Source organism: Heterodontus francisci, chromosome 2, assembly GCF_036365525.1.
Source record: "Heterodontus francisci isolate sHetFra1 chromosome 2, sHetFra1.hap1, whole genome shotgun sequence".
In the NCBI taxonomy this organism is placed as follows: Eukaryota; Metazoa; Chordata; class Chondrichthyes; order Heterodontiformes; family Heterodontidae; genus Heterodontus; species Heterodontus francisci.
In genome coordinates this window covers 143,430,330-143,443,429 of record NC_090372.1, presented here as the reverse complement: position 1 = coordinate 143,443,429, position 13,100 = coordinate 143,430,330, and the positions used below count along the sequence as shown (strand labels likewise).

General features: G+C 43.0%; 1 protein-coding gene across 1 annotated transcript in view; it reads left to right on the top strand.

The window, feature by feature from the left end:
* Positions 1–13,100, top strand: part of LOC137347249 (retinol dehydrogenase 12-like) — a 44,326-nt gene that overhangs the window by 14,256 nt on the left and 16,970 nt on the right. Inside the window, exons 3-4 of the mRNA XM_068011555.1 lie at positions 11,397–11,552; positions 12,572–12,676. Of these exons, the coding sequence (XP_067867656.1) occupies positions 11,397–11,552; positions 12,572–12,676 (261 nt within the window). The remainder of the gene's footprint in view (positions 1–11,396; positions 11,553–12,571; positions 12,677–13,100) is intronic.

The following is a 13,100-nucleotide window of genomic DNA, read 5'->3' as shown; positions in this document are numbered from 1 at the left end:
ACCCAGGTCCCTTTGGACATGAATACTTCCCAGCCTCTCTCCATTTAAGAAATACTCTACCTATCTGTCTTTTGTTTTCTACCAAAGTACCAAAAATTAATTAGAATAAAAGTTGATAAATCCCCTGGACCACTTCACATTATATCCCATGTTCACTTAGCCTGTCCAAATCTCCTTGCATCCTCCTCACAACTTACGTTCCCTCCTAGTTTTGTCATCTGCAAATTTGGAAATATTACAATTGGTCCCCACATCCAAATCATTTATATAGATTTTAAACAGCTGTGGCCCAAGCACTGATCTTTGCGGTACCCCACTAGTAACAGCCTGCCATCCTGAGAGTGACCCATTTGTTCCTACTGTCTGCTTTCTGTCTGTTAACCAATTTCAATCCATACCAGTATATTGCCCCCAATCCCATGTGCTCTAATTTTGTTTACTAACCTCCTGTGTCAGATCTTATCAAAAGCCTTCTGAAAATCCAAATGCACCGCATCCACTGGCTCTCCTTTATTTATGCTGCAAGTAACATCCTCAGAAAAACTTCAACAGGTTTGTCAAACATGATTTCCCCTTCACAAATCCATGTTGACTCTGCCCAATTGTATCATTATTTTCCAAGTGTCCAGTTATCTCATCCTTAGAATCTATTACAAACATTTACCCTACTTCTGATGTCAAACTAACAGGTCAGTAGTTCTCCATTTTCTCTCTTGCTCCCTTCTTAAATAGTGGGGTTACATTTGCTACTATCCAGTCTACAGGAACCCTTACAGAACTTATAAAATTTTGAAAGATGATAACCAATCTACTTTCTCTATAGCCACCTCTTTCATTACTCTGGGATGTAGCTCATCTGGTCCAGGGGATTTATCAACTTTCAATCTAATTAATTTTTTGAGTACTACCTCTTTATTGATACCAAGTACTTTTCAGTTCCTCATTATTACAAGTCCCTTGGTTCCCTAGTATTTCTGGGACATTTTCTGTGTCTTCCTCCACTTGCACAAACACTTTTGTCTTTGCCTGCAATGGACCCACATTCATCCATGCTAATGTTTCCTTTTCACAAACCTAAAGAAGCCTTTACAGTCTGCCTTTGTTTCTAGTTAGCATACATTCATAATCTCTTCCTTTCTTCATCAGTTTATTTGTTCTCCTTTGCTGGACTTCCAATTGCTCCTAATCTTCAGATTTACCACTTTTTCTGACTTTCTAATAAACCAGTTCCTTTCACCTAATGCAATCATTAAGTTCTTTTGTTAGCCACAGTTGATTCACCTTTCCTGTTGGGGTTTTGTGTCTTACAGGAATGTATATTTGTTATAAAACATGTAATACCTCTTTAAATACTAGCCATTGTTTGTCTAATGTCCAATCTTTTAATGTAATCCACCATAGCCAACTTGCCCCTCATACCTTTCATAGTTTCCTTGGTTCAGAATTAAGACCCTAGTTTCAGAATGAACTATATCTCCTTCAAACTTAATGTAGAATTCTACATCATATCCTGGTCACTATTTCCTAATGGCTCCTTTACAGCAAGGTTATTAATTAGTCCTCTCTCATTGCATAATACTAAAACTAGAATAGCCCAATCCTCAGTTGATTCTTCAACATACTATTCCAGAAACCCATCGATTACACACTCGAGGAATTCATCCTCCACAGCATTCATGCTAATTAGGTTTACCCAATCTATCTGTAAATTGAAGTAGCCCATGATTACTGTATTACCCATGCTACATGCAGCTTTAATCTCCAATTTATACCGCGCCCAACATTACCACTACAGTTTGGCCTATAAGCAACTCCCACCAATGTTTGCAGCCCCTTGCTGTTTCTTAACTCCACCCAAACTGATTCTACATCTTGCTCTTTCGATCTAAGAACCTCTCTCTCTAATGTACTGATCTCGTCCCTTTTATTAACAGCGCTATCCCACCTCCTTTTCACCTCCGCCTATCCCTCCGAAATGATGAATATCCCTGAATATTCAGTTCCCAGTCCTGGTTACTCTGCACCCACACCTCCATAATGGCAATTAAATCATACCAGGCGTGGCTCGGTAGCACCACTACGGACCGAGCTGGCCGAGTCCGAAAGGACATAACTGCTAGACTGGGTCTACGGCAGGTGGTGAGGCAACCAACAAGAGGGAAAAACATACTTGACCTCATCCTCACCAATCTGCCTGCCGCAGATGCATCTGTCCATGACAGTATTGGTAAGAGTGACCACCGCACAGTCCTTGTGGAGACGAAGTCCCGCCTTCACACGGAGGATACCATCCATCGTGTTGTGTGGCACTACCACCGTGCTAAATGGGATAGATTTCGAACAAATCTGGCTATGCAAAACTGGGCATCCATGAGGCGCTGTGGGCCATCAGTAGCAGCAGAATAGTACTCAACCACAATCTATAACCTAATGGCCCGGCATATTTCCCACTCTACATTCCCATCAAGACAGGAGACCAACCCTGGTTCTATGAAGTGCAGGAGGGCATGCCAGGAGTGGCACCAGGCAAACCTCAATGAGGTGTCAACCTGGTGAAGCTACAACAGAAACTACATGCGTGTCAAAGTGCGTAAGCAACATGCGATAGACAGAGCTAAGCAGTCCCATAACCAACAGATCAGATCTAAGCTCTGCAGTCCTGCCACATCCAACCATGAGTGGTGGTGGATAATTAAACAACTAACTGGAGGATGTGGCTCCACAAATATCCCCATCCTCAATGATGGGGTGGGGGGGGGGGAAGCCCAGCACATCAGTGCGAAAGATAAGGCTGAAGCATTTGCAACAGTCTTCAGCCAGAAGTGCCGAATTGATGATCCATCTCTGCCTCCTCCTGAAGTCCCCAGCATCACAGATGCCAGACTTCAGCCAATTCGATTCACCCCGTGTGATATCAAGAAACGACTGAAGGCACTGGATACTGCAAAGGCTATGGGTCCTGACCATATTCTGGCAATAGTACTTAAGACCTGTACTCCAGAGCTTGCCACACCTCTAGCCAAGCTGTTCCAGTACAACTACAACACTGGCATCTACCTGGCAATGTGGAAAATTGCCTAGGTATGTCCTGTACACAAAAAGCAGGACAAGTCCAACCCAGCCAATTACCGCCCCATCAGTCTACTCTCAATCATCAGTAAAGTGATGGAAGGAGTCATCAACAGTGCCATCAAGCAGCACTTGCTTCGCAATAACCTGCTAAGTGACGCTCAGTTTGGGTTCCGCCAGGGCCACTCAGCTCCTGACCTCATCACAGCCTTGGTTCAAACATGGAACAAAGAGCTGAACGCAAGAGGTGAGGTGAGTGTGACTGCCCTTGATATCAAGGCAGTATTTGACCGAGTATGGCATCAAGGAGCCCTAGCAAAACTGAGGTCAATGGGAATTGGGGAAAGCTCTCCACTGGTTGGAATCATACCTAATGCAAAGGAAGATGGCTGTGGTTGTTGGAGGTCAATCATCTGAGCTCCAGAACATCACTGCAGGAGTTCCTCAGGGTAATGTCCCAGGCCCAACCATCTTCAGCTGCTTCATCAATGACCTTCCTTCAATCATAAGGTCAGAAGTGGGGATGTTCGCTGATGATTGCACAATGTTCAGCACCATTCATTACTCCTCAGATACTGAAGCAGTCCTTGTAGAAATGCAGCAAGGCCTGGACAATATCCAGGCTTGGGCTGATAAGTGGCAAGTAACATTCGCACCACACAAGTGCCAGGCAATGACCATCTCCAACAAGAGAATCTAACCATCTCCCCTTGACATTCAATGGCATTGCCATCGCTGAATCCCCCACTATCAACCTCCTAGGGGCTACCATTGACCAGAAACTGAACTGGAGTAGCCATATAAACACCGTGGCTACAAGAGTAGGTTAGAGGTTAGGAATCCTGTGCCGAGTAACTCGTCTGCTGACTTCCCGAAGCCTGTCCACCATCTACAAGCCACAAGTCAGGAGTGTGATGGAATACTCCACTTGTCTGGATGGGTGCAGCTCCAACAACACTGAAGAAGCTCGACACCATCCAGCATAAAGCATCCGCTTGATTGGTACCCCATCTATAAACATTCATTCCCTCCACCACCGACACATAGTGGCAGCAGTGTGTACCATCTACAAGATGCACTGCAGCAATGCACCAAGGCTCCTTAGACAACACCTTCCAAACCCGTGACCTCTACCAACTAGAAGGACAAGGCAGCAAGTGCATGGGAACACCACCACCTGCAAGCTCCCCTCCACGTCGCACCATCCTGACTTGGAACTATATCGCCGTTCCTTTACTGTCACTGGGTCAAAATCCTGGAACTCCCTTCCTAACAGCACTGTGGGTATACCTACCCCACATGGACTGCAGCAGTTCAAGAAGGCAGCTCACCACCACCTTCACGAGGGAAATTAGGGATGGGCAATAAATGCTGTCCTAGCCAGCGACGCCCACACCCCATGAATGAATATTTAAAAAATCCATTTTCCTCTATTTGTGCCTTCAAAACATCCATCTTGTTGTGAATGCTGTGTGCATTCAGACAGAGTACTCTTAACCTTATTCCTCATTACAATCCCATTTGATGTTTGCCTTCATCTCATCTGCCTTCCAGTTTTTCTTGTTCCTTCTCTACTTCCTGATACCAGTTTTACTTCCCTCTTAGGTTCCCAACCCCCTGACAATTTAGGTTAAACCCTCCCCAACAGCATTAGCAAATTTCCCTGCGGGAATGGGATGTTAGTCCCGGTCCTGCTAAGGTTCAACCCATCTATCATGTACAGATCCCAGCTACCTCAGAACAGATCCCAATGCCTCAGAAATTTGATGCCCTCCCTCCTGCACCAGTTCTCCAGCCACATGTTATATTACTTAATCCTCCTTTTCCTATGCTCACTAGCACATGACACTGGGAGTAATTCTGAGAGTACTGTATTTGAGGTCCTGCTTTTTATATATTTTTTTCCCCTAACTCTTTAAACTCTGCTTTCTGCATCTCATCCCTCTTACCTGTGTTGCTGGTACCCCTCTGTGGACTATGACCTCTGGCTGTTTGCCCTTCCCCAGCAAAACGTCCTGCAGCTGGTCTGTGACATCCTTGACCCTGGCACCGGGGATGCAACGTGTCACGTCTGCGGCCACAGAAATGCCTGTCTCTTCCTCTAACTAACGAATCCCCTATCACTACTGCCCTTCCACTCTTCTTCCTCTCCTGTGCAGCTGAGTCACCCATGGTGCCACGGACTTGGCTCTTGCTGCATTTCTCTGAGGAACCCTCGCCTTTGCCAGTATCCAAAATGGAAAACCATTTAGCAAGCAAGATTGACTTGGGTTACTGCTGTACTACCTGCCTGGTTCTCTATACTGCCTGGAGGTCACCCATTCCCTCTCTGCCTGCACGTTCTTAACCTGAGGTGTGAACACCTCCCTAAACATGCTATCCACGTAGTTCTCTACCTCGCGGATGCACCACAGTGATTTCAATCACCGCTCGAGCTCTGAAACCCGGAGCTCAAGCTTCTGCAGTCAGTGATGCTTCCTGCAGATGTGATTGTCAAGGACGCATGGTGTGTCCACGACTTCCCACACGCCACAGGAGGCACATTCCACTCTGCTGAGCTGCCCTGCTGTACCTTAGCTTTACAAACTAATTATTGTTAGTGTAATAAGTTATTCTACTTACTACACTTATCAGTTACTTGCTAATCAGCTTCTTCCCCTCTACCAAAGTAAGAACCAAATAGTGGAGGCTGAAACAGCAGAAAAAAGAGACCAAGGAGCAGCTCGTCCCCATCATCACTGAACTTTCACAAACACATCTAGGGATGTTTAATACTAATGTGCAAAATGTTCATTTCCCTACACTGATTCTTTGAGCACAGCTTGTTTTAAGTAGTAAGCTACTGAAATGACTAACTTCTCTGTGTCTTGTAATATGCATTTATTGTACACATTTTAATATCTTAAACTGTCAGACTGTATCTGTAACCACAGAAAATACAAGTTCATATCTGTTTTAATGAATAAATTTAATGTGTAAAGCTCACCTAAGGCGAAGTAGTATAATTTTTATGTTGGAATATCAGACCCATAATATAGTAACTTTCGCTTATATAGCACCTTAAAATGAAATCCCAAGGGCTTCTCAGAATTGTAATCTGACAAAAATCACTCCCAAACTGTAGATGATGTTAGGAGGGATCACTGAAAGATTGGATAAAGGAGGAAAGAAAAGAAAAGCTTGAATTTATATAGCACCTTCCACAGCCACAGGTCATCCCAAAGACTTCACAGCCAATGAAGCACTCTTGAAGTCTAGTTATTGTTGGGTGCACAGCAAACTCCCACAAACAGCAATGTGATAATTACCAGGTAATTTGTTTTTGTACCTTTTTGATTGCAAGATAACAATTGGCCAGGACAGTGGGAATAATTCCTCTGCTCTTCGAAATAGTGCCAAGGGTTTTTCTCAACCCACTTGAGAGGGCAGATGCGGCCTCGGTTTAATGTCTCATCTGAAAGATGGCACCTCTGACAGTTCAGCATTCCCTCAGTATTGCACTAAAGTGTCAGCCTTGTCTTTTTTGCACAAATTCTGTAGTGGGACTTGAACTCACAACCTTCTGACTCAGGCAATAATGGATTTAGAGAGGTCTAAGGAGGGAATTTTAGAGCCTCGATGGCTGGAAGCATGACCGCCATTGATAAATGCACAAGCCCAGAGTCTGAGGAACTCAAAGTTCTTGAAGGGTTTGTAGGCTGCAGAAGATTACATAGATGGAGAAGGACTAGGCCATGAAGGGGATATGAATACACAGAACATTTTAAACTTGAGGTATTGGGAAACTGGGAGCCAAGGTATGTTGGTGAGCACAATGGTAATGGGAGAGCTAATCTTAATGTAGCATGGGATATGGACAGCAGAGTTTTGGATGAATTGATGTTTAAGCAGGATGAACGTGGATGGTCAGCTGAACCTGGGTTTGAGATGGGTGATATTAGAGGTAGAAGTAGATGGTCTTTGTGATGAAGAGAATATAGGATTGGAAATTCAACTTGGGGTCAATTAGGATGTTGAGATTGCGAAGAGTCTAATTCAATCTGAGACTGTGGCCAGGAGGAGGAATGGCATCAGTGGTGAAGCTATGGGGATTATGGTGGGAGTCACAAACAATGGGCTGGATTTAATGTTCCTGCCGTTAGGAGTGGCAGCAAGGGAAAGAAATGGTAGCCTGCGTTCTACAATGCGGCTGCGATCTAACGCACGGCGGCTCAGGATGATGCACTGGTCGGGTCACCACCCTCCCCCACCAATCACATGGTGGGGGCAGGCTCTGCGACACCAGCAATGCATCAGCTGCCTCTGCAGGCGCATTTTTAAAGGGCAGCCAGACCTGCCGCTAAATGTAAATATTTTAAAACCGTACCTCCCCCAGTGCACCACAAAAAAAATCGCTCCTTTTTTTCTTTCTCTTTCTCCCCCCAACCAATAACACTTGTATGTAATAGTTACCCTCATTCCCTCACCTGCCAAAGGACTTGCATGCAAGATTTGACCTTTTCCCATCCCCATACTCTTCAAAGTGCAGAGGTCACCCCTTTTCCCGCCCTCCCCCCCCCCCCCCCCCACACACTATAAATGCTGATTTGACCCCGTTTTTCTCCCACACACACTACACTAAAAGTCCTAAGCTCCCGCCTTCCCCACCTTGGCGTCTTGACGGGAAAGTGAAGGCACGTGAGTGCCAGCTGTTGCACGGAAGATCCCAGGCGGCCAACAAGATTGGTGTCAATTTTATTTAAATGTATTCATTTGCTTAATTTTAAATATTTAAAATCGGATCCCATCGCTGAGTGGCCGGGGGTGGGACCACCACGGAGCCTCGCTGCCGCAAGGAAGATCGGGGCCAGCACTCCCAGCTTTAGGCTTCTGGTGGGCCGTTGCCAGTATGATATTCCGGACCCCCCACCATGGATCCTGATGCCAGGACCTCAACAAAATTCAGCCCAATGGTTTCAATTTTCCAAGTGTTCAACTGGAGTAAATTTTGGCTCATTCACTATTCGATGTTGGACAAGTGGAGGCAGTAGAGGGATCACGACACTGGTGGAGTGATAGAGTTAGGTGTTCTCAGTGCCAATGCTGAACAACATGGGACTATAATGTGTTTTAAACTTAAAACAAGATGACTAAGAAGAATCGGTCAGCATAGATTGTTTCATTGCTGTTTTTCTTTCAAAATTACTGTGCTTGCAGAAAGAGAGAATTTTTGAATGTTTTGTTAACCATGCTTCATGCAGTTGGTAAAGATTTGCAAGAAAACCAGTAATTGTTTAATTGACTCTGGAAAGAATAATTCAATTGAATAAATATTCTACATGCAGAAATATGAGTGGTTGACCCCTATTTGGTAGACTTTTTTAATAGTTGTACACTGTATTTTTCACATTTATTTGCCAGTACTTTTGCATTAGTGAAGCTTCTATGCCATTGTTCGTAGTGAGTCCAAGGAAGTTTTGTCCTTGATGCCTCTATTGCTTTTTGTTTTCTTTTTCTCTCTGATGTTTCATCTTCTGATCACTTCTGTGTCTTCTGTCTCTGTGGGTGGTACTGTGGTGCACACACAACTTAGCTTCCCAGTGGGTCCATGCTGGGCTGATTGAGAGGAGGCATTGATGGCCCCCACCATCCGCTGTCAGGAAGATCCCACTGGCACCATCGATCTGCCTCCAATTGGCCCATTAATGGGTAGGTAGCCTGTGCTGCATTGACCCCCAGCTGTGGCAAGATTTCTTGGCTACTTTCCAACTTTGCTCCCTTTTTTGCCACCTAACCCGCCTCCACGGGTCTAGGAAAGTTCAGCTTGGTACCTTTTTTAAACAGTAGTAATAAGAGAAATAAAACTAAACGACCATGTGTTCGCTTTCCTCAGTAGAGAAGTAACATTTGTTGCTGTTCTACCTTTCCAGTTCTGCTCTTCTCTGCACTCACCACTCCTGGCATCACCTTCGGGCAGCGCTGTGGTTAGCACCACAGCACCACAGCCTCACAGCTCCAGGGACCTGGGTTCAATTCTGGGTACTGCCTGTGCAGAGTTTGCAAGTTCTCTCTGTGACCGTGTGAGTTTTCACCAGGTGCTCCGGTTTCCTCCCACAGCCAAAGACTTGCAGGTGATGGGTAAATTGGCCGTTGTAAATTGCCCCTAGTGTAGGTAGGTGGTAGGGAATATGGGATTACTGTAGGGTTAGTATAAATGGGTGGTTGATGGTCGGTTCAGACTCGGTGGGCTGAAGGGCCTGTTTCAGTGCTGTATATATAAATAAATAAATTGTTAAAGTAAAGCTTGAGATCTTATAGTCTGCTTCTCACAAAACATTGTCATTGATACATGATTATGACATGGCCTGGTTATTTTGAACAAGGCTCATAGGATGTATTTTCTACAAAACAACAGATACCAGCTGTTTTTAGCTTCTTCTCCCATTGTTCCATCTGGCCAACTGCTTCAAAAGACAAATCTTATATCCTATGTTTCAGCAAATAATTAAAGCACAGTGTCAACTAAACAGTACCCTTATAAATGAGACCCTAAAGCATTCCGAGAAAGAACAACTTTAATCATTTCAGTACTTCTAATTTCAATACAAATTTACAAGATACTCTTAAGTAAAAAGAAAGAAAAAAGACTTAAATCATATGAGATTAAACCAAATCCTAATCCTGCATACAAAAGCAAAGTACTACAGATGCTGGAAATACTTAACAGGTCTGGCAGCATCCGTGGAGAGAAAAGTAGAGTTAAGTTTTCAGGTCTGTGACCTGTCAGCAGAATTTTCTGTTTTTATTCCTAACCCTACATATCTTGCATAACATATAAATATTTAAAATAGCTACAATATGGTAACTAATTTTATTGTAAAATATAGAGGATATGATTAGTTCAATAAATTGCTAACTCGTGAGCAATACAGTTACAAGTGAATTATTGTTAATTTGGGTTGTTGCATTTTGTATGAAGAATTCTGATTATAGATGTAGTTCAGTTCAAAATCTGTAGTTCCTTAAAATCATATGTTGAGATCATCTCACTGCACAGTAATATTTGTAGAAATAATTTTTGTTAGTTGATCTAACTTTACCTTCATCAAAATATCCTTCCAGTCAGATAAAGATGTTTGTGATTTTTCTGGAAGAGATAGGGTGAATTTCTAGATGAATGAACATGAGGAATGATCATTTGCAGTAATGGAACAGGCATCAAAAAATGTTTTTGCAGATAAATGTTTGAAATCTACTAAGAAATGAGCTGGAGGCAATTTCATAGGGTTATTCAAACATAATTTAAGTGCCACGATAGGAAATTTTGGTGGAGTTATACTGTGACTTTTGAGTTGCTGCATAAAGGATGATGTTTGTCAGCGAAGCATAAATTGTGACTCAAATTTCAACTGTAGGTTAAAAATAAAATTAATTACCCCAGATTGAGTTTATGGCAATCTCAAACATATAACAGAATTTCAGTTTAGCTGTTCCACTACTACTGCTGAATACTAGGGCAATAGCTCCTCTGAGCCATCTGTTCTCCAGGGTAAGCAATTCCAGGCTCTTCAACCTCTCTTAGTTCATGTGTCTTAAACTAAGTGTTAGTTTGATCACCCTTTTTTTTGTACTGTCTCTAATGCTTGGACTGCTTCTCCCCTCCTGGAATTTGTGTTCTATCCCTATGTTGATACATCCCACAAGCCTTACTTACTGCTGCCACACTGCAGTTGGTTTCAGTACACTACCCACAAACACCAACATGCCACTGACCCAGATCCTCAGTGTTGTTCTGTAACTCAGAACCATTTATCTTGTATTCCCAGTGTTTATTTCCTGGATCTCCAATGGCGCTGGCTGCTGTTGACCGGTATTGTGTGACCATTGCTGCTCCCCCACTCATGCCTCAGATTAAAATGACCTATCAGGCCCCCACTTATGTCATTGGAGGCCATATAAAAATAGGATTCTTCTGACTTGGGGTGGATGTCCTTGCCAATTGCAGTTCAGAATTGTAGTTGGCTAGATTGGGGCAAGAGTGGGCATTTTCCCCACTTAACCCATTGAGCCCAGCCTGGTTTTCACCAGGCAAGGAGAGTTAAAGTCAAACCCATTAAGGATAGGTTCTTATTTCTTTTTTTTTCCCAATTTGGACTTGTATTTGTTTGTTTTTGTTGTACTTAATTTTGTATTTTATTAAAAAGATAAATCTTGAATCGAACAACGATATAAATTGTTCGCTGAAACATGATGATAATATCTGTGGGAATCCTGAGCAGAAGTTCAGTGGCCATCTTTGGTTTTATTTTCTATTCTTATCCTTGTATTATATGTTCTTTTACACATAGGAGCCCAGATTATCATGGCTTGCAGAGACATAGAGAAAGGTGAGGCTGCAGTTAAAGAAATAATGGAGGAAACAGGAAATAGTAAACTAACAGTGAAGAGGTTGGATTTAGCTGACACCAATTCTATTCGGGAGTTTGCTGCACAAATCAACGAAGGTATGCTTTTTTTTTGTCATTGTAATACATTCTCATTTTATTTCGGTGTGCCATTTTGTGAAAAGTTTCCACCCCTCCAAAAAAAAGTGCAGATTACAAATCTGCACAGTTAGAAGAATGAACACAATGGTTTATAGTGTTACGAGTGGGAGTCCATCCTCATAGAGTCATACATCTCAATATTTGCAAGGAAGCTGTGGGCAAGGCCGTAAAACCCAGCAAACCCAGGGATTTGGAGGCCGTGTGGATCTCAGTGCTTGGATGGCACATGGTGCAAAGTAAGTGTCAACAATTTGGCGGTGTGGTGGGGCTGGTGGCGGTGCGGTGGAGGGATGGCCTTTAGACTGATTCAAGGCAGTCCCTGAACTTCCTTGCGAGGCCCAGAGGAATACATCTGCTTTTCCTGGCCCACGCGAAAACCTGAAAAATCAATTTCAAACTTAACCTGCAGAGCCTCTCTGGCGGAGGATCTAGCTCCCAACAGGTGCTGCCTGACAGTGCAGCTGATACTGCCCCCAACCCCCACCTCTCCATGTTCCAGTCACAGGCTGATATTGACCATAGGGGCGTTAGAAATCACAAGAAGAAGGCAGAAATTCAGTAAACCCGCTGGCAATATACTATGGCAGTGGGAACACATCTGTCTCCCCTCCAGATGCCTTCACTCACCCAATTGCCAGCCCTCCCGCCTCCCAGACTGTCTTCAAAGGGCTGGGAAAATTCAGCCCAACATTTCAGGTTGATGTCCTCTCATCAGAATCATCTCTAATTAGTTGTGAATGTGTAAGTATATTACTGACAATATTTAGATATTATCATTCCACATTACACTTTCTTCATGTGCATGCTTTTGAGTAGTACATCAAAAAATGTTTCCACTGCATGCTTTTTTTTTTAAAGGGGTAACCAGATTTAAAATATTGAGTAAAATGTTCCATTACAATAATCAGTAGGTTAATGTTAAATTCTAAAAGATAATACAGTGGCTTCTGACTACATTTCCTCTCTTTCTCTATCAGAATACCAAGAGCTTAACATTTTGATCAACAATGCTGGAGTAATGATGTGCCCCTATTCCAAAACAGCAGATGGCTTTGAGCTGCAATTTGGGGTCAATCATTTAGGTGAGTTTAAGTACAGAAAATCATCCTGGTTTTCTAAAGTATTCTTTGATAAATAGTTTGATAAATCAAAGAAGCAAAAACTTATTATCTCCCTTTATCTCCCTCATAGTACAAATTTGGATTTGCAGTTTTATGGGTGTTATTGCATTATTACTTCTGTCTGTTGAGTGCTGGACCCTACATTTTTGCAAAGGCAAAATGTTTAAAAATGATCTTTACCATTTTTCTTCATCAAAAGATCTGATTTAGTTCTAGTTTCACCTTGTCATAAACCCTGAATAGTATTGAAGAAAAAATTGGTTTGGCTGGAGCAGACTGAAAGCGATCGCGATCATATGAGCTGCTTTCTGAAGAGGAAAAGAGATGGGTCCTGTTACTTAAAAAGAAATGTATTGCAGAATCAAAAAGTACAAAAAACGTGTAC